This window comes from Polyodon spathula, chromosome 13 (genome assembly GCF_017654505.1).
Source record: "Polyodon spathula isolate WHYD16114869_AA chromosome 13, ASM1765450v1, whole genome shotgun sequence".
Classification (NCBI taxonomy): Eukaryota; Metazoa; Chordata; class Actinopteri; order Acipenseriformes; family Polyodontidae; genus Polyodon; species Polyodon spathula.
In genome coordinates, this window is record NC_054546.1 from 13,597,668 (window position 1) to 13,618,571 (window position 20,904).

A 20,904-nucleotide genomic window follows, 5' to 3' on the forward strand; every position below is an offset into this window, starting at 1 on the left:
TTCTACTATTACCAACAGTAATTGTAGAAAGGATTGCAGCTTGGTCCTTCAATTTCTTTTTTAACACTCACGGTATTCACTAACTAATAATTATCACAGCAAAACTAAACTGTCTTGTCAGAAGGAGGGACACTTGGCTTCCCTTGCATCAATTCTTTGGAGACATGCTTGTTTTGGCTTTTCCTCTTGGCAGGCCAAATATTTGCGGATTTCTGCAAACAATTAGAGAAACTTTGAAAAGAATAACACAGCATTGCATTTTTTTAAAAGTACCTGTTAAACAAGATGATACATGTTAACGAAATGAATAAAAGGAGAAATATTTCTGTAGCTAATACATCTAAATAGCTGTTATGCAAATTAAAAAGGGGAGGCTTGTAAGGAATTAGATCGCATTATAACGTTTTTGGATGTTATTTGATAATAGAAACAGTAATAAACTTAATCACAATATACAAGTGGCACAAGTAGAATTCCATCATTAATATGTTTGATAAGACGACTGTTACCAGGTTTAGCCACAAACACGTAGTCAGTGTAACAGAATTTGTTCAGGGATTTGCCTTACAGCTTAGATTTACAACACCCTTAGCTACTGCACGTGTTTTGGTCGTTTCCTTGATGCAATTCCCCAGGGGTTCTCGCTTGCAGCTCCTCCTGCTGGGAATGTGTGGGACCAGAACAGCGGTGAGCTTCCTTTCTGAAAGGTCCAGGATATCAGCACTGAGCTCTTTGATATGTATATCTTTAAAAGAGCAGTGACAACTCTGAGATCCCAAGGTTAAGATACATTCAGAATACACTTTAATGGTCGGAATTCAGATTGAATACTGTTCAATAAAGGTTTCTTTTTTACACCTTAGAAATATTGCCAAACTGCATCCCATGCTTTCTCTACCTGCAGCTGAAAAACTGGTTCATGCTTTTGTTTTCTCCAGGATCGATTACTGTAATGCCCTGCTCGCTGGGGTGTCTAACAGCATCCTCAATAAAATTCAATTCGTTCAAAATTCTGCAGCCAGTGTTTTGTCTCGTCCTGCTCAAGAGATCACATCACTCCTGTCTTGGAGGCCTTGCACTGGCTGCCTATCAGGTTTAGAATTGATTTTAAAATTTTAATGTTGACCTATAAGGCTCTTCATGGGCTAACTCTGACTTATCTGTCAGATCTGTTATCTTTTTACACTCCCACTCGCAACCTCCGCTCTGCTGATCTCAGACTGCTGTGTGTCCCGCCTGCTCACCTGCGCTCTATGGGCGACCGGGCCATCTGTTGCCCCGAATTATGGAACTCTATTCCACTAGAGATCAGGGACTTGGCGGCTTTGAATATTTTTAAAGTTAAAGACTTCATTTTTTAGAAAGGCGTTTTTATGATTTGTATGTTTGTTTTATGTCCTTATGTTTCTTTTGTGCATAATCTGTTTATTTATTGCAGTACTATTAATTGTGAAGCACTCTGAGATGACTGCTTTTAAGGGTACTATACAAAATAAAGTTTATTATTATTATTATTATTATTATTAAATTTATTATTTCTTGTTGAAAGTTAATATATACCTCTGCATAGTTTTTAGCTTGGATACCCGGTATTTTGCTAATTAAACTAACATCGTAACTACACAAATATATGCATTATACTTCGTGTGTAGAATTGTTTGAAATGTTGTATTAAATGGAGAACAAATCTTAGTGTAAAATTTCTGAACTGTGAAAGGCAGAGTGCTGGTATCAAACGGTATGTTTTATTTCTTAGGATACGACAATTACATTTGAATTAAACCACACTGAAATGTACAGATAGATAGATAGATAGATAGATAGATAGATATAGAAAGAAACCAAACTGGCCTTACTTTTGGGTTCATGCCCCTTTTAAAAACATGACCCAGATATTAAAACTTAGATTTTTTTTTTTTTTATTCTAAACACATTTTATTCAAAACACAAAACAAACAAACAAACAACAAACCTAGCTCTCATTTAGCACTAACTACACACATGCAGGTCCCTGTCTAACATGCAGGACAGCTAAGCTGTTTACCTGACATATAACACAAATACAAAACACTTTGATACAAATTTTTATAAAACCAAACGTAGGTTTAAAACAGACCTTTACACTGGGCCCTTCACTCAACAGCAGCAACCTAGAGCAGACGGACTGGTTCCCTTTTATACCCTGCACCTGGCTCTAATATCCAGTAATTGCCAGGTGCAGGTGATAATTAATAATTAAATAAAACAATAAAATACTTAAATTAAACAGAAGCTTTTTATATTGCAGGCCTGCCTGTCCTGCTGCATCCGTTACAATGTATATAATCGTTCTTACGTTCAGTATTGAGATTGACATTTACTGAAAATACAGTATTTACATAGAGTGCTAAACATACTAGAAAATAGGCTTCTTGTAATTAATTTGAGCTTGTTTGTTTTAAAACAAAATGTATACAGTGGACATCAGCACTGTAAAGGCAAAAGCAACCTATCCCTACAGTGTACACCTCTACGGAAAATATTTGTTGTATTATTTGTTAAGTCTTTTATGGAGATCACAAAGCATATTGGATTTCAGTTCAAAAGGTTGCATAAATTAAGTTTTAAAACCAGAGCAGCTTCCATCAAGTCAAATAATAAATGTGCACTTCTGCCCATTTCACGACCTTATATTTATAAGGAGATGGATTAACTGTGGTTAACAATACAGAAATTATACATAGATTTGTTTTACTAATCATTGTAATGTTTATAAATATATTTCTTCAGTTATGGTCAAATACGTGTGTGTTTATAAGGTTTTAGGAGTTAATCAAAACAAACCATTTATTTATACAATAACTTGTTTTTTGTTGAAACAGCATCAGCTTTATATTTCATGTTTATTAAGATAACATCTTGGAAATTTTTCAACAAAAAATATTTCTTTACCTTACAATAGCTCAAATTATCTTCATGGTATACCATTAACATTGATGTGTTTTATGAGAACACAAAACCTTCATTATAGGAAAGTAATATGGCATAAACTGAAATGAAAGCATTACAGCAATTTGGTAAAAGTGGTAATGCAGCAAGGCAATAACTACTGTATAAGTGCAGAACTCAAGTCAATTTACTCTACACTATATTGAGACTGTGATGGTTTAAGTAGCAAGACTTTAGTTCAATATTTAACACTCAGTTCACTGTGGGGGTGTCTATTAATCTTGATTGGTTATTTAGCATTACTTTGGCACTGTGGCTTGGTAATATAGTATACACTACTTTAATATAGTAGCTATGCTCAACATTCATTAAGAATGCTTTACTTACCCATATAAAAATATAACACACATATAATGGTTAACGTATAATGAGCACATGCTTGAGGGATTTCATTGCAGTGCTGCTATTGCATGGGTACCATTGCTAATGATGTGTGTCTACATTTAAAATAAACACATTAGAAAAATAAACTATCAAGATTGTCATTGATGGACTGTGCAGTATTAATGGGAACCTTTCCAGGGTTTTACCCGTTTTAAAATTTTCAACTGACTACTTGTACTGCTAACATGTTTGTTTATTGCTGCTGAGTTTGTGAATATTTATATCCTTTGTTTCAAAAGCATCACAAGCCAATGTTGGACAACATCCGTGAGACTTAAAGTCCCAGTTAAAAATGCGGGTTCAATTATAAAACCAGTTCCAAAATCAGTAGAATAATAATCCAGATACTACTACTACTACTACTAATAATAATAATAATAATAATAATAATAATAATAATAATAAATATAATAATAATAATAATGCAGTTATTATTATTATTATTATTATTATTATTATTATTATTATTATTGCTGGGTATTTAGAACCTGTTTGCTAGTAATCACAGTAAAAAAAAAAAAAAAAAAAAAAAGTTTTTTGTGAATTTGTATCCCTGTAAATCACAGCCATCAAAACACATATACCCTCCATTCCCCAATGTGTGAGAGCAGAACACCGGTTCAGTGCCTGTGGCTGTATCTGTTGTCACTGGCAGAGTGAATTACATAACAGTCTGACCCAACTCTAACCTTGGCCTTGGAACTGTGACCATCATTGTCGACAGTAGGCTGGAGCACCAAAGCCTCTAATCACATGCCAAAGTACATTGAATTCCGTCGACTTTTTAGTGGGATATCCAGTTAGACAAAAAAGAGGAAGGAGAGGCCTGACAGTAACAGAGTGCACCCCACTTGATAGGATAGTGAAAAGAAAAAGTAAATACAGATCAGTGAAAACTGACACACCCTTTAAATTGTCTCACACTGCTAAGTTGTTATAGAAATCAAACATAAAACTTGAGGAAAAAGGTTTTGTAAGGATAGCTGGAGCCATCTGTTTGTGAGTGCATTCTGAATCTTCTGACTCGTGCTTGGGCAATTCACGTTGCTGCACAGTGTGCCTCTCCAGGGGCTTGTACCACAGAGCCTGTTACTGCTTCCACTGGGGGGTTCAAGTGGCACTTTCTGTTAGTGGAGAGGGAGGATATGGGCAGACAATATTTAAAACAGAAGCAAATATAAAATGTGTTTTTTTTTTAAATTATTATTTGTAGATTTCGAGACTGTGTTACATTTTTTGCTGAAACTTTTTTTTCATAGATCACAAAATAAAACCCAACTTGTTAAACTTCAGTTAAAAGATCCTTGACTAATTAGTCTTGAAAGCTTGGTTTTGAATGTCTGCTCTTTCACTTCCTAACACCTAAATGTATCCTTCATGGCAGAAGTGGGTTTAGTGGTAAATCTGCAAATTTGGATGAGTATGAACATAACTAACCAGTAATATAATTGTTATACTTCTACAAGTGTGCCCTCTGGTGGTGATATTTACTTTTTCATCTGGTTATCAGGGGCTGTGCCACAACCAAACGTTTATTGAATCATTTGGTGTTCATAAAACAGCAAATCATTTTTAAATATGAAATATAATTCCACTTTAATATTCACATAGAGCATTCTAATTAATGGTTAACCCAGGATAATGTATTTTTCAATCGAGGCCCATTGAGCCAGCAGAAAGAAAAACAAAGCATATTGCATATCTGACTAAGTCTTTTAAAGAAGGAAACACACACATGTAAATGTTCCAAATTACTGCTCACGCACAGATCTGTATTTTGATCAACCAGACGATTTTAGTAGTCTCTTTGTTATACACGCAACAGTTGAGCTTTTATATTTAAAACACCAGTATAGTTCACATGGGCTAGTAAAGCCATGCAGAAAGAATTATTCTTGAGATATAATTATATAAAAAAAACTGCTGGGATACAGATCACCTGTGACACTGTCAATGTCATACAGTCTAATTTGCATCTAGTTCAGTGCTCTCTGTGCTTTGTAGTAGCACCATCAGGCAACTTTTCTCTGTAGAGGTAAAAATAAAATAAGTTCTCTAATGCACTGGATCAAAGTATATGAATATGTAAATTCTACATGTCACGAAAGAGGTTCTCCATTTCTGATCCATTCTTACAAAGAGTGATTCAGCTCTTTCTTGCAGAGACATTGTTGCCATGACAAACACCCACTGATGCAAACAATTCAGTCTTTTGCATCCACACGAGAGGCAAGAGAACCATCAAGTGTTTATGTGCTTTCCTGATGAGATGCTCTACTAGCCGTCTTTCATTTGTTGTAGACTACATAGTATTACAATCATCTGCAAGGGTTTGAAGTGTGATGCAAAACTAATGGAATTAGCAGAAGAAAAATGTCTCATGTAATTGTTGTTTTGGATCGTTTGTTCAGAAAGAGAATGTATAGTAGTTGTTGCTGCTTAATTATGTATTTTTTGGCTCCCAAGTGGCGCTTCCTGTAAAGGCGTTCCGTGTGGAGTGCAAGATGCGTCCTATAGCCTGGAGGTCGCCAGTTCAAGTCCAGGCTGTTCCACTGCCAACCGTGGATGGCAGCTGCTAGGGGCAGCGCACAATTGGCTGAGCGTGGCTTGGGTGGGGAAGGCTTAGGTTCGCCAGGGTGTCCTCAGCTCACCACGCACCAGCCACACCTGTAGACTGGCCATGCGCCTACGGGCTTGCCTGTAAGCTGCCCAGAGCTGCGTTGTCCTCCGACACTGTAGCTCTGGGTTGGCTGCATGGCGGGCCTGCAGAGTGAAAAGAAGTGGTCAGCTGACGGCACACGCTTTGGAGGACAAAATATGTTCATCTTCGCTACTCCTGAGTCAGATCAGGGGTGGTAGCGGTGACCTGAGCCTAAAACACAATTGGACATTTCAAATTGGGTAAAATCAATTGCCAATTACTAAATAAAAAAAAAAAAAGTATTTTTTATGTAATCCCAGTAAAAATTAATTAATCATTAATCATTTGTTCTATTTATATTTGATTATATTATAAATTTAATAAAAATGAAAGCCATTTGGTGTAGATAATAGTTATTTTTTTTAAAGATTATCAGGAAGATTTCAAAGCATACTCTGTGCATTGTGTTTCTTAGTACCGATATTACATATTATTATTATTTTAAACATTTATATTTATTAGAAAATGGAAAGCTTGTGCTACATTCCCAAATGCTTTCTTTCTTTTAACTATAAAAGTATGATAAAACAAGCATTTTCATATGTTGATGTTTAGTTGTATAATGTTGCATGCAATTTCACCCGGTGTAGAATAATAATCCCACCACAATGTGTAGTATTTGCCTTTATAACAGTGGACTGTCTGTGTTTAACCCTTAGCAGTCCGTTTATTCAGTGCCTGTCAGGTGCATCAGGTCCAATTTATTTTTATGCGCGCTGCTTATTTTACACGCACTGTTTAAGTACTGCATCTAAAGCCCTGCCCACCCCTTCTTCTCTGTATTTATCACATACCTTTTCATAGTTGTGCATACTGATAAATCTCCTGATCACTCGTTTTACTCCTCAATAATGCGATCCAAGTCATTATTTTATTAGTATAACTTCTCCAAAAGCTAATTTGCAAATGTCAGTGATATTCTTTGACCGCTGGATGCGAAAGCATCTATCTTGTGCATCTATCTTGTTTGAAAGGTTTTCTTGGCTTTTTCCGGAGAAAAAACGACTAGAGACCTGTGCTTGACACGATGACCCTGTCCGACATCGGACTGAAAAGGAAAAATTGTTATGTCGGACCTGGTCTGACATAGGACCGCAAAGGGTTAACAAAGCATCATCACATGTTACTGTAATTCCAGGTATAAGCTTGCATAGGCTTCGAATGGCTTTATGAAGTGTAGCAGTTTGCACTTTGTTTAGTTGCAGTTATAGAAGCTGCCACAAGATGGCGTGTTTATATGTGTCCTGCAAAATTGTTTTAAAAAGTGGTGGTACTGCACATAAGCACAAACACCGGCCACGTCGCTAATTACAATAGGCTAAAATAAAGATGTAGAACTTAAAGTGGTTTAAACAATTGCATCCATTTTCGCTCTGTTTGAATCAACACTCCTTTGGGCTTGACTCTAGGCTCCCTAAGGTAAATCTAGTAATAAAATCAAATGGTAATTGGTGTGTTGATGCTGTTCCTGGTTCCTCTACATTTTGAGCTGCGTAGACATGTTAAAGTAACTGAATAACATGGGGATCATAAAGCACTGCCCTGACAGTATTGACTAGACTGGAATGCCCTTATCAGTACGCCAACACTTTGAATCGGGTCTAACCAGTAGCACCATCAATTAATATTCCTACTGTTGAAAAGCAACATTACATTTAAGCAAACTGGGGTTGTTTTTTCTACATCAGGCGCCCACAGCTGTAACTGGTTACAAAAATATTGAATGCATTTTCTTTTAATAATGATTCGGTAGATAGTATTATTAATAATATATTTTAAAGTACTGTATACTGCAAGTAGAGCAGAAGAAAATACAATATGACATGGTAAACTGGAAATAATGCCCAAGGCATTGCACAGCATGTACAAGTTATCTCAGGTCATGGGGAAATAATTGCATCCAACTACTGTTTTGTGTGAAAACATGAGACAGCTTGGTGTTTTTTTTTCATGTTTATGTTTTTTTGTTTTACCTTGTACAAATAATTCCATGTTTAATAAAGGCAAGACTTAAATAAGTAGTGTACATTTGTGCTAGAAGAGCTTCCCTCTGTTTAAGGTTAGTTTGGTGTCTCTATTATCTTGTATCAAGCAAAGACTACAAAGTTCCAAATTGTGGTGTGGTTTTGTGCTGTGGACTGAGCAATTAAAACTGAAGACAGTATTGAGTTAGGTAGCAATGCCAACTGCTGAGGTTGACAGATGTATGTGACAGTTATATGTTAGCTACATGTCACACTTTCCATAACTCGTTTAGCTTTTAGTGTGCCATATTTATTATAAAGATACCAGTATATTTGAAGACGTGTAGCAACTGTATTAAGTTAGTTCATTTAGTATCAACATTCCAATAACTAATCTTTAAATATACTACCCTGAAAATATATCAAGATATATAGGAATATCATTTGTTGTAGACTACATAGTATTACAATCATCTGCAAGGGTTTGAAGTGTGATGCAAAACTAATGGAATTAGCAAAAGAAAAATGTTGTTTTGGATCGTTTGTTCAGAAAGAGAATGTATAGGCCTTCATTAAACAATGTACTATATATAATATAGATACTGTATGTCGATATAGAGAGGATTAGTAATGCATTATAATGTGTTGAAATAGGATTATGCAATGTAATAGAAAGTTACTGTGTTTGACAGGACCTGTCACTGGCTTGTAAATGACACTACAGATATGATAGATGACCCAGTTTACTCATTTCTTTTGGCCACTTAAGGTATTGACCTGAAAACAAGAAGCTATGGGGTGACATTTCAGATGTACTGTACATTGGTAACTATAGTTTATCCGACATTATTAAATTGTACATTTGTAATGTTGCAATAATTCAATTTGCAGTTCAGGGAACTGTGATGTTACAATGTAAAGGATTCAGCATTCCTGTAGAACAGACAAGATGTAAAAAAAATAATATTTTCTTAAAATGGTGTCCAATTAACCACATGAAAAAGCCAAAAAAACTAAAAGCGTTATATATATATATATATATATATATATATATATATATATATATATATATATATATATATATACTGACATATAAAATTCGTATTACTTCAATAGCGCTGCCCTCAAATTCACACCACCCTCGAATTAACGCCTCACTCAGATATCAGCTTTTTAATAGATGCCGCCCTCGAATAAACGCCGCTCTCAATAAAGAAACGTAAAGGTTGTTTTTTTTTTTTTACCCCTGCTTAAAAAATAAAGGGGTGGGGCTAATTTACAATAAACTGCTAAATTGGTAGTATCAGGAAATTAGTTTAGTCCGAGTTCGTTTTAATGAGAATTGACTGGATATACCAGTTATTCTATTGCAAAAGAACAGTTAATAAATACAAAGCGATATATAAAATATAGCATTTATACACATGCGCAAATGAATCGATGTCAATGGCAGCTCTGCAGAAAATGCTTAAGGCATACTCCTATATAGTTAGGAAAATGACATTCCAAAATATGATACCTACAGTATAATCAGTTCTGTCAGCGGAGTTCCCACATATCAGGTGATGTGCTGCATAAAGGTGAAGGTGAATGACGGGGACATCCCTGTGCTTGAATTCTTTTTTTAGGCTAGTGGTTCTGCTACAGGAAGGACCCTGATAAGACAGTTATGGTCCAATTTGTGATTATTTTTAGACTTGTATTTCAGTGGAACTGGGTCTTGTTTTGGCAGTAGAACTGCTACATGTGTGAGGACTGCTTGTATTTACCAGCCAGTGTCTCTTAATGCCAGTTTACAGTGTGAGCATATTTGAAAATTAACAAAGACGTAGATCAGAGTTTGAAGCACCGGATATTAAAGAGAAGTGTTAGGCTAAACAAGGAGCTGTTCTGTGTTTGCAGTGTTTGCAGTGTGTGGAGGATCATTGTTCAATAAGCAGTTTTCTGGTGCCAGATTTGTGTTTTTGAAGTGTCTGTAGGCTGTTCCAGTTGCTGGTTTCTGTTTTAATGACTTTGACATGTAGTCTACGTAGTTCTCTACTGGCTGCACAAACAATTAGGTGCTGAAGGAGCTACTTTTCTGTAGCACAAGGAACTTCAAAATCTTGAATGGTATCCAATTAACCACAACGAAAAACCAAACTAATTGTGAACCAGACCTTTTTACTTTTCAAATTTCTTGTGGGACCAAAAGCAAAGCAAATGCCAGAATTGCATCCAGAGCCCCTAAAGGTGGAACCAAAGCAGATGAAGAGCGTGGCAGCACCATGCCATCCTATGCTAATTCGTCTTGCATGCTGTATCAGCACCTCAAAGAAATGTCCTTTTTTCCATCTTAAAAAATGCAGATATGAAGTTGAGAATGCCTTCTTCTCCAACCAGAACCTGGTGGATTTCAACATCATTGATACGCTGGGAGTTGGAGGATTCGGCCGTGTTGAACTGGTAGGTTGCCACCCCTCTCCTTCCCCCCTCCTCCATCCCACTGTGTGCATACTGAACAATAAAGCAGTTTTGGTTTCACTGTAAACTGCGTGGGTGTATGGGGAGGCAGTTACTTGTAATCCATTTGTTTACCCAGCAAGCAGGTGCAAATACAAAAGCAAGTAAAGAAAGATACAAATTCTGATTCTCATCCGAACACTTAAAACCCCAATTTTCACAATAAAATATGGTCCTACACTAATGGTGATAAAGCACTTATCACTTTGCAAGCACTGAAAAGTTTAATTTACAAATGAATGTATGAGCTTGTGAGCAGTTATTAGTAAAACCACTATTTGGGGAAATTTAGCATTCAGTGAAACCTAGTTGTCACTGCTTGACAACATGTCCAACCGTCTGTGGTGCGATATTCCATATTGTCAAGAGAGGCTGATGCAATGCAGCTGATTAGGACTTGAGTTTATTGACATGACAGTAAAGAAAAAGCCCTTCTAGGCTGTCCTGCCATATTTTAAGCACTGCAGCACATCAATGAATGCAAAAAGACATGTGTCCTCTTGCTTTTGGCATAATTTTTAGACTGATGTATGTTATTTATAGATTGTGGGATGATACTGACATTGACGCAATGTGAAAAATTCAGCATTGAAGCTGTTGATATGTTTAGCCCTGATTGGAAGCTTAAAAGTTCCATTTGAGTTCATAGTTCATAAAAGGCTATTAAAGACAACCCTGATGTTGCAGTCAGGCTATGCAAAAACATTCACGGACACAAAACTGACATATACAACAAAGTACGTTTTTTACACCGTGCTAATTGTTAACAGAGAGTGTGTTTGTAAGAATTGTAAGCCTTTCAAGCAAATCAATAAAATGAAGATGTGTAACAGGATGATATTGTACAAAACAATTGAACGGGAAAAAGCCAGTGAACATCACAGCCATTAACTATGTCCTCTCACTTTCAAGGTGCAAATGAAAAGTGATGAAGCCAAAACGTTTGCAATGAAAATCCTAAAGAAACGTCACATAGTGGACACCCGGCAGCAAGAGCACATTCGGTCAGAGAAGCAGATAATGCAGGAGGCACACTCTGACTTCATTGTGAGGTAATGGCCCTGATCCAATGCATGAGTCATAGGGTTAATTGTTTTGTATGGATCAATAACACCATCAAGTATAGGAAACATAGCTTTTAACTGCATTTTATGAAATGGCTACATTTAAGCCTATCCTTGTTGTAGGGTTCTTGGTGCCATCTGCTAAGAAATGTATAAATTATAACACTATGTAACACAATTTTTGTTCCTGGGTAGTAAGTGTTATTTCCTAATTGCTTATGCCTCAAAAGTATAGAAAATGGCTATTATTCCCCACAAACTTTGCTTTTGTGACCAGGACAGTGATATTTCAAAATATCACTATTTCCAATGGGAAAACAGGCAAATATGTGTCTTTTCATTCACATAAAGTCAGAAAAAAACAATATATGAATCCAAATTAAGATGTATTTATACTAAAGTAATACAAAAATGACTACAAAAGATTTAGAAGTGAGTAGTTTTTTGAGATTTACGGGAATTGAAGGACTCCTGCCAGGAAATTATTACACTAATTATTACACTAATGGCAAGGATGGAGACATTGGTTAGATATACATGATAAAAGAGATGCAGATAGCAAAAAGGAAATATTAGTGCATGGGCCCCCTCGAGAGGAAGGAAAGATTAATTCACTGCTAGCGAAGTCATAATGATGCAATGCTAAGATTTTTTTTTTTATATATATATATATAATCGAACCAGATCAAGATTACTCCCTTGGAGGTGACCTTAGAGGTTATCACATTTTCACAAGATCTTATTTCTACATTTTTAATACTGACACAATAAAGTGGAGCCAGGGCAGAGCAGACAGCATAGTTCTTGGTTTTATGTTTCAACTGGCTTTATTTCTCAGTATGAAAAGGAATGTACAGTATCTAGAGAATGCACTTTCCTCAGTTTCTGCATAATATAAATGTATGTGGAACCACATAGTGTACCTTAAACCACAATTGCATTGCTTGTGTTTGTTAATGTTTATGTGCTGTTACACAAATATTATAAAGAAAATATTTTTCAAGATACACAGCTATGCTACAGCTGCCCGGTTTGAAGACTATGATAATGTGAGCTATACAGTCCTCAATAAGTTTTGCAGAGTATCTCAAATATAATATGTATAAAGGGAATATGTATAATAAAAGGTGATGTGTTACCTTTGTTTTTAATCAGACTCTACAGAACTTTCAAGGACAGCAAGTATTTATATATGTTAATGGAGGCCTGCCTAGGAGGAGAGCTATGGACCATTCTCAGGGACAGGTACAGAGATACCATATATTTACTTCAAAGAGCTTCATGCAACTTCACAATGGAGACACATCTTAATCAGTAAACTCTTTGTATGCATTACAGAGGTTCATTTGAAGACTCAACCACACGTTTTTACACAGCCTGTGTAGTTGAAGCTTTTGCTTATCTGCATTCCAAAGGAATTATATATCGGGACCTCAAGCCGGAAAACCTCATCCTGGATCACAGAGGATATGCAAAGCTGGTAAGTACAACATCCCAAAATGGATTACAAGTCTACCATGCAAATATACATGAATCCAACTTTAAGCACAGCTGTTGCTTATATAGAAGTATACAAAAGTCTATGATCCACGTTTGTTCAACTTTTATTTGGTTGACAGTTATTTTTTAAATTCTAATATTCCCTTTTTTTTAAAGGTGGATTTTGGCTTTGCAAAAAAAATAGGATTTGGAAAGAAAACATGGACCTTCTGTGGGACTCCAGAGTATGTGGCCCCAGAGATTATTTTAAATAAAGGCCACGACATATCAGCAGATTACTGGTCACTGGGCATCCTAATGTATGAACTCTTGACTGGCAGGTAAGCTAACAATGGATATAATAAACATCATAATATGTGGGTCTTGTTTAAAGTGTTATACTCTGCTCCTTTTTTTCTGTCAGTACATTAGGCATCTTATTATTATTATTATTTGTTAATTTAGCAGACACCTTTATCCAAGGTGACTACAAAGACTAGCAGACTGATCAGGTGTGGAGGGGGGGGGGGGGGGGCAGTTTAAATACAGTCTCAGTTATAAACCACACATTATTGCCTAAAATATTTGTTTTATTCCTACCTCTTTTGGTACTGAACCCCAATGAGTGTAAAAGATAAAAGGATTGACAGCACTTGAGACCCGGGATCATTGCTTAACCACAGGCCAGTTCTGTAACATGTTCAGTGAAAGACTTGCCTTCTGTTCTTGCTGAAATGCCTCAATCTTGACTAGAAGGAAGCCCCTACAGATTAAAAAATGAAACACAGTTCTGTTGTTGTACATGTGAGGAGCCTGTCCAAAACACAGGCTTCCTGGGGTTGCGTTCTTGAAGTCATCAGAAACTCAGTACTTGTGCTCCAAGCTGGGTGTGAAAAACAGAGCGCAACTGTTCCAGGGTAGATATGTCCACTCTCCCCAAATGTCACTAAGTTTCAAACATACAGCTGCAAAAAAACTCACAAAAAACACTTCTTTGTGTCTCTTTTTCAGTGAACCAAAAATTACACACAAAAGATGATTTTGTTATCATTACTGTTATCGTAAAAATGCTGGTTTAAAAGTAAATTCTTTTTTGCCCACCTCAGTCCACCTTTCTCAGGCCCGGACCCCATGAAAACGTATAACATCATATTGCGGGGCATCGACATGATTGAATTTCCAAAGAAGATTACCAAAAATGCTGCTAATTTAATCAAAAAGCTATGCAGGTGAGTTGCCAATGTAAATTATTTTGCCCAAAGTGATATGATTCTGAACAAGTGCTATATATATATATATATATATATATAAGCATATACACACACACACACACACATACATATAATGTGAATATATTTTTATTCCAGGGATAATCCATCAGAAAGATTAGGAAACTTGAAGAATGGTGTCAAAGACATCCAAAAGCACAAGTAAGTCAGACCACATTGTCATAATAGACAAGCACCACAAGCGGTTTCTTGTTTTCTTTCTCTTAGAGACTGTTGCTTACTTTTTTTTCTCTGTTCAGATGGTTTGAAGGATTTAATTGGGAAGGATTGCGGAAAGGAACATTGACACCTCCTATCATACCTAATGTGAGTTTTAATCCTAATATGTTTTTACCTGTGCTAGGTCTTTTCCAAAGATGTATTTCTTATTAAGTTTTAGTGTTCTGGTTTTCAGACTAACCAAAAAAAAAAAAGATTGTAAAATGCTTTGAAATAATATATCATGTGTTAAATAATTACTAAAAAGTGTTTCAATGTATAAAACACAATTCGATAAATGTTGGACAAGTCAACAATTATCTGAGCTGATATTCAGTCTTATAATATTGTACTGTTCATTTCAGAAGATAAAGGGTTACGTCAATCTTGAAAATAGCAAAATATGGTATATTTTTCATGGAATAATGTCAGATGCATTTGAATGTGCTATTCTTACTAACCATTTGTCTTTTTTTTTAGGTCACATCTCCAACTGACACAAGCAACTTTGACAGTTTCCCTGAGGACAGTGAAGACCCACCTCCAGATGACAACTCAGGATGGGACACCGATTTCTGACCTCCTTTTCTGAACCTGCTTCTGCATTGCCGAGGACAACTTCTTTGGAACGTGGCTGCCTGCAAAACTGAAACAATGAAGGAAAAAAATGGAAATGAAGGGAAGATTAGTGCTCTGGGTCACCAAGATGCCTTCACTGATGCTACTACAGTTACTACAGTGGCATTAGGACGTATGCTTACATAACAATTGTGCTCCTTCAGTGTTTTACGTTCAGGTGTATGATCGTTCATATGGTGGTCCTGGAGCAAGGCCTTTTTTAAAGTTAGCAGCAAAACAAATATTCTTTGGCTGCAGTGAACCTGCTATTCTGTAATCAATGAAGCTGAAAATGGAATAAGAACAATGTATTGAAAACCAGAATAATTATTTGTGATAAATATTCATAGTATTCAGTATTCTAGATGCCTATGGTACTGATATTGTGGAGCATTTCAATTTGAGTATGCCTTGTCTTATATAGCAGGCCAGTGTGTACTGCACAAGAGGATCATACCCTATTGGATTAATCATGTCAGAGCAGTGTCTGTTTTTCTTTATTTTTAAAATTTATATATATATATATATATATATATATTATATAGTATATCATCATGATATATATATATATTTTATTGTAATGAGTACTGAATGTTGTTTTACATTAAAATAATATATATATATATATATATATATATATATATATATATATATATATATATATATATATATATATATATATATATATATATATATATATATATATATATATATATATATATATACACACAGACTTTAAAAGCACAAATTATATACTTTTGATTCCTTAGATAATGGTTATGATACTTGACAAACTACGAAGAACATCAATAGACTTAAGTTTTTTTTTTTCTTTTTATGCACAGATTCAGACGCAATTTTAAGTTATTCATTTGGTTGTTTTTTGTTTACATATGCAATACCTTTTTAAACTGCATTAGGGGGAAATTAAGCATTGGGACATGTACATGTAATCATCTTCTACATCCATTTCATTACTACTATACTGTAGTAAAAGATTAGAATTGATCTAAGTAAAAGATTAAAATTGCAACATTTATACAAGGGAAACGTCATATTCTAATGTTCTGCTACAGACCTTTCAACGTTCAACATTTTTTTTTTTATTGTCCTTATAATGTTTAATACTATATTGACAAAATGAATCACTTCATGTTGCGTCTGTTCAAACATTACTATGGCACCCATCCATAACTTTAAACACTCATTCAGAAGATACACAGAAGTAATATAAACAAGACATTGATAAAGACTTTCAAATGTTTGTCTAAAATTGTACCAAGGTTCTTTTGGTTCTTCTATTAAACAGAGGGATCCAACTATCATATTAGCATCATACAAATAATTCGTTAGCAGCTTCTGGTGTTGTTATTATTATTATTATTATTATTATTATTATTATTATTATTTATTATTATTATTATTATTATTATTATTTTTATTATTGTTTAGAGTGTGTTAGCATGAGCATCACCAGAGTAGTCTTTACCCCATGTTGTTTTGCGATTAGCACAGACTAATGAAGAACAGTTCTAATGAAGAAGAGTGTACAGTACCACCAGGTGGCAGACTGGTGCAGAAGCATGAGCGACTGACACACTGTTAAATGCAGGATCATGAAATCATCATCACCATAGTGATTTATGATTTAATAGATGCATTTGAAATGAAGTGTGCATCATCTTTAGGAATACATTTCAGGGGATCTCATAGCTAGTACGATTTTAAGAGAACAGATGGTATATATGTCTTTATATTGGAACAAGTTCTCTGAGAATTCTAATATCATAAACAAAACTGGTTTAGTTTTATGTCTTTAAAAGTTGCGTACATCTGTTTTGTCACCTGTTCATTAATGATATGTTATCGCAAAGGCTTAATGCAGACTACTTTTCATTCAACATTTGTCACCCAGTCAGCACATCTATTTTTTTATATTTTGAACCTCACTGGCAAATTCTACTAAAATAGTGACACAGCAGCTACATAAATCCCTCTAATTGTGTATACCAATGGTGTTATTGGGTATAATTCTTTAAATAGAGATACATTTCATATGGCCAACATGTAGTCAAAACCCAATGACCAATGCACAATGAAAAATAAATAAACACAATATTCCACACACCAGGTGCAGAAGCTGTGGAGCACACAGTGCTGTTGCATTAACAAACAGGGAATTCTTATTTAACAGTAGGACTACAGGTAAATGTGTGTAAATAGGTATTTCCACATCAATATTTTGTGATACATGTACCATTTTTTTTTTTTTTTTTTTTTTTTTAGTTTAATGGCATTATTAATGAATTTCAATATTTGTGACCTGTGTGTTGTTTTAGGTTTTTTAAAATCAGACTTGAAGGATCTCATTATGTTTGACATGATCAACCAAAAACACTGTATTCTGCCCCATACTAGTTTAGAATCATGACATGGCTGTTTGGCATTGTTGCAAGTGCCTTAAAATGATTGGCATCAAAAAAAAAAAAAAAGTACATTTGGTGTAATGCTGCATGACAAAGACAAACACCTCAATTGTTCTCCTTTCTCAGCGTGTTGCTTTTTTTACAGTTCTTTCTGCTCTTGATAAGCCTTTCTTACAATAAAATGTACCTTTCAAAATATAAAGTGATTCCCTTAAAGCTGTGGCTAATCTGTTATTTAGATGCTGTATCATTTCTGTGAAATGTATAATGTTTGTGCAGGTTAACAAACAAGTAACTATACATACCACTGGTTTAGATATATTCCTAGTTTGCTGTGCAGTCTGACCACCCCTTAAATGCAATAATTACAAACAAACATTGAGAAATAAATTAGACTATGTGTATGATGACCCAATATGAACCCTACCCAGAGGGACAGGAAGAAATACTGAACAGTTTGTGCTCTGTAATACAACTTCCTTCCAAACAGTGATATCTATTTCACAATGTTGTACTTGGGATGAGAATAATATTGTTTATGCTAAAAGTACATTTGGGAAGGAATGTAAATTTAGTGTAATGCTGTAGTTGCCGACTTTTGCTGGGATTAACAATTTAGTCCATTAAAGACCTAGGTGGTAATGAATGTGGTTTGCAACCTTTGTTAACAACTCCCTGTTCCAGACTGTCTGCATAAGATTTGATAGCAGAGCTAGGGAGATAATACTCTTTCAGTGTTCTGTTACATGAACCCTGAAAGGTATAATAATAATCAACCAGTTGCATATAAGACTGTCACCAGAGATTTATAAAAAAAATTAATAATGTACTAAAATTAAATTAAACAGTAAACCTGAAAGCAAACTTCTATTTTTTTTTTTTTTAATTTGGAATCTGCAATTATTTTTCTTATTTTCTCCCCAATTTGGTAAGCCCAATTATTGTTTATTTCAACCCGGCGGACCGCTGCCACCCCCGCGCTGACTTAGGAGAGACGAAGGCGGACACATCCGTCCTTCAAAACGTGTGCCGTCAGCCGTGTACTTCTTTTCACTATGCAGGCCTGCCATGCAGTCATCTCAGGGCTACAGCATCGGAAGAGCACACGGCTCTGGGCAACTTACAGGCAGGCCCGCAAGCACCCGGCCAGTCTAAAAGGGTCGCTGGTGCGTGGTGAGTTGAAGACACCCTGGCCAAATGTGCCCTTCCCCCTGGGAACTCCCATCCACGGAATAGCTTGGACTCAAACCAACGACCTCCAGGCTATAGGGCGCATCCCTCACTCCACGCGGAGTGCCTTTACTGGATGCGCCTCTTGGGAGCCCACTAAACTATTCTATTTTACCTAAATCAAGGAACTGATTATTTTAGTAAGGAATAATCAAATGCATGACATTGTGAAAACTAATACGGGTTGGTGCTTTCAACAAGACATGTAGCACAGCTAAACTAGTGCACTGCTCAGTAGAATAGGAATATCGCTTTCTTGTATATGCAACTCATTCGTAGCATTATCTACCATAATAAGATGAGAACTAAACACTGCATTAGGTTCTTAATTTTTGTTTGCACTCATCATTGCAATAATGTAGTTATGTTTCTGGGACAATAACAAATTATGTTTCAGTATATGATGTTTATAGCAACAACAGCAGACAAGAAGTTGCTTTTGATGTAAAATTGCTGCTTGCTTTTCTGTGTTAAAATGTTTCTGGTTATATTTGCTTCTTTTTCAACATGAGCAAGTGTTTTTGTCAAGCAAAACCGTGTCTGTCATAAAATAGTCATCTATCAGTTGCACTTGATGTTGTCCAAAAGATTTATTTCATATAATAAAGCTGCTTTCATTTTGTTCTGTATTTTCCCTGCAACTTTAATTGCAGAGTGCCTGTTGTTTATTTTATAGAGCTAAAATAAAGACAAGTTACTTTTGAAGTGTGTGCAAGTACTTTCCTTCCTTGGCCCTTACCCATTTTGATGCTACATAACTTTCAGCAGACTGCTGGCTAAGAAATAAAAAAATGTAAAAATCTACATGCATTAATTTTCCCTGCTTGATAAACAAATCATTCATCCAATAGTGCAAGTCTGTCAACAACACTTATGCAATATTAATCCTTTACATGCCAGAATCATATTGCAACACTAAAATGCTTTTTTCCATTACATGATCAATACAAAGCATGTTTTCAATTCAGTGATACGGTAGTATCTATCCCTTCATATTTGCACCGTTTGATTGATTGATATAATTGTCCACTTCCCAGAGATATTTTGTTTTCAATATAGTTACAACAAAGGCAGATGGAAATCAGCAGTGAAACAGGAAATTACTTGGCATTGGGGAAAACGAGCAGTTTAAGAGTTAATGAAACCTACCATTTTCCTCTTCTGTAAGCTTTGTTTAACATCGTCATAGTGACCCTGTGGTAATTAGAAAAGCAGAGTAAATAGACAAGAATCACGGAGTGGGCAGTCTCTTAGATCTTTCAGGATTATTCTTATTTAGGATAGTTTGCACTTTAAATGTACTTTTTTTTTTTTTCTTGTGTGGGTCAAGGTGTTACTTCCAGGCCTTTTCTGTCTAAAAGTTTAAAGGTCCCCACAGAAATATCACAATTCTAAAGCTTTCTTTCACTACTGCTTGTTTTATTATCAGCTCCAGCTGAACAACATTACATGTAAGTGATGCTAAACAATTCTGTCTTATGTATGGTATCTTTAACCTTTTAATGCTTTAGGAGTGTGTGGGGCAATAGATGAATGAATGAAGCTCGATGCTGCCATCTAGTGAGAGTACCTGTGACACGTATGAGAACATGCATCAGCTGTGTAACATGAGACATTGATACAAAGAAAATAATAAATGTGTTTACTGTTGGCAATCCTGGTTTAGCCTTCTCTACAATAAATTGCCTCAAAAAGCAAGCCCTGTGCAAACACTTACTATCCCACTTATTTGAGCATGGTCTCTCCGAGTTGAAGCAACAAAAGGGCATCAGTTGGGCTTGCATTCTGGCAGTCCTCACGCTGTGAATAAATCACTATGCTATTTTAAACAATCCAGAACAACTATAATATTCCCTGTCTCATTAAGCGGACCCAAATAAAGTTGGTTACACTATACGTTGCACATCAACAGTGTAATATCAGCAGAGCAAAACATACAAATATGTAACAATAGCACCAGCTGTTAAAAACAGAACACAGCTTTATGAATACGAATCTTCATTCAATTTACAGTAAGTGAAAGCAGCAGAGCCCAGCAGCATGCCAGTTTATCAGCAGCAA

At 35.5% G+C, this 20,904-nt stretch overlaps 1 protein-coding gene across 3 annotated transcripts in view; it reads left to right on the forward strand.

Annotated features, from left to right (window-relative positions):
- LOC121325521 (cGMP-dependent protein kinase 1-like) overlaps positions 1-15,704 on the forward strand; it is a 143,069-nt gene extending 127,365 nt beyond the window's left edge. For 2 of the 3 annotated variants that reach the window (XM_041268077.1, XM_041268078.1), the window contains 9 exons: positions 10,386-10,482; positions 11,452-11,591; positions 12,759-12,848; positions 12,942-13,083; positions 13,260-13,423; positions 14,189-14,311; positions 14,450-14,512; positions 14,611-14,677; positions 15,050-15,704. In XM_041268077.1, the coding sequence (XP_041124011.1) occupies positions 10,386-10,482; positions 11,452-11,591; positions 12,759-12,848; positions 12,942-13,083; positions 13,260-13,423; positions 14,189-14,311; positions 14,450-14,512; positions 14,611-14,677; positions 15,050-15,148 (985 nt within the window). In that variant the 3' untranslated portion in view covers positions 15,149-15,704. The remainder of the gene's footprint in view (positions 1-10,385; positions 10,483-11,451; positions 11,592-12,758; positions 12,849-12,941; positions 13,084-13,259; positions 13,424-14,188; positions 14,312-14,449; positions 14,513-14,610; positions 14,678-15,049) is intronic. The other variant, XM_041268076.1, reaches the window with a different exon arrangement.
- The last annotated feature ends 5,200 nt before the right edge of the window (positions 15,705-20,904 follow it).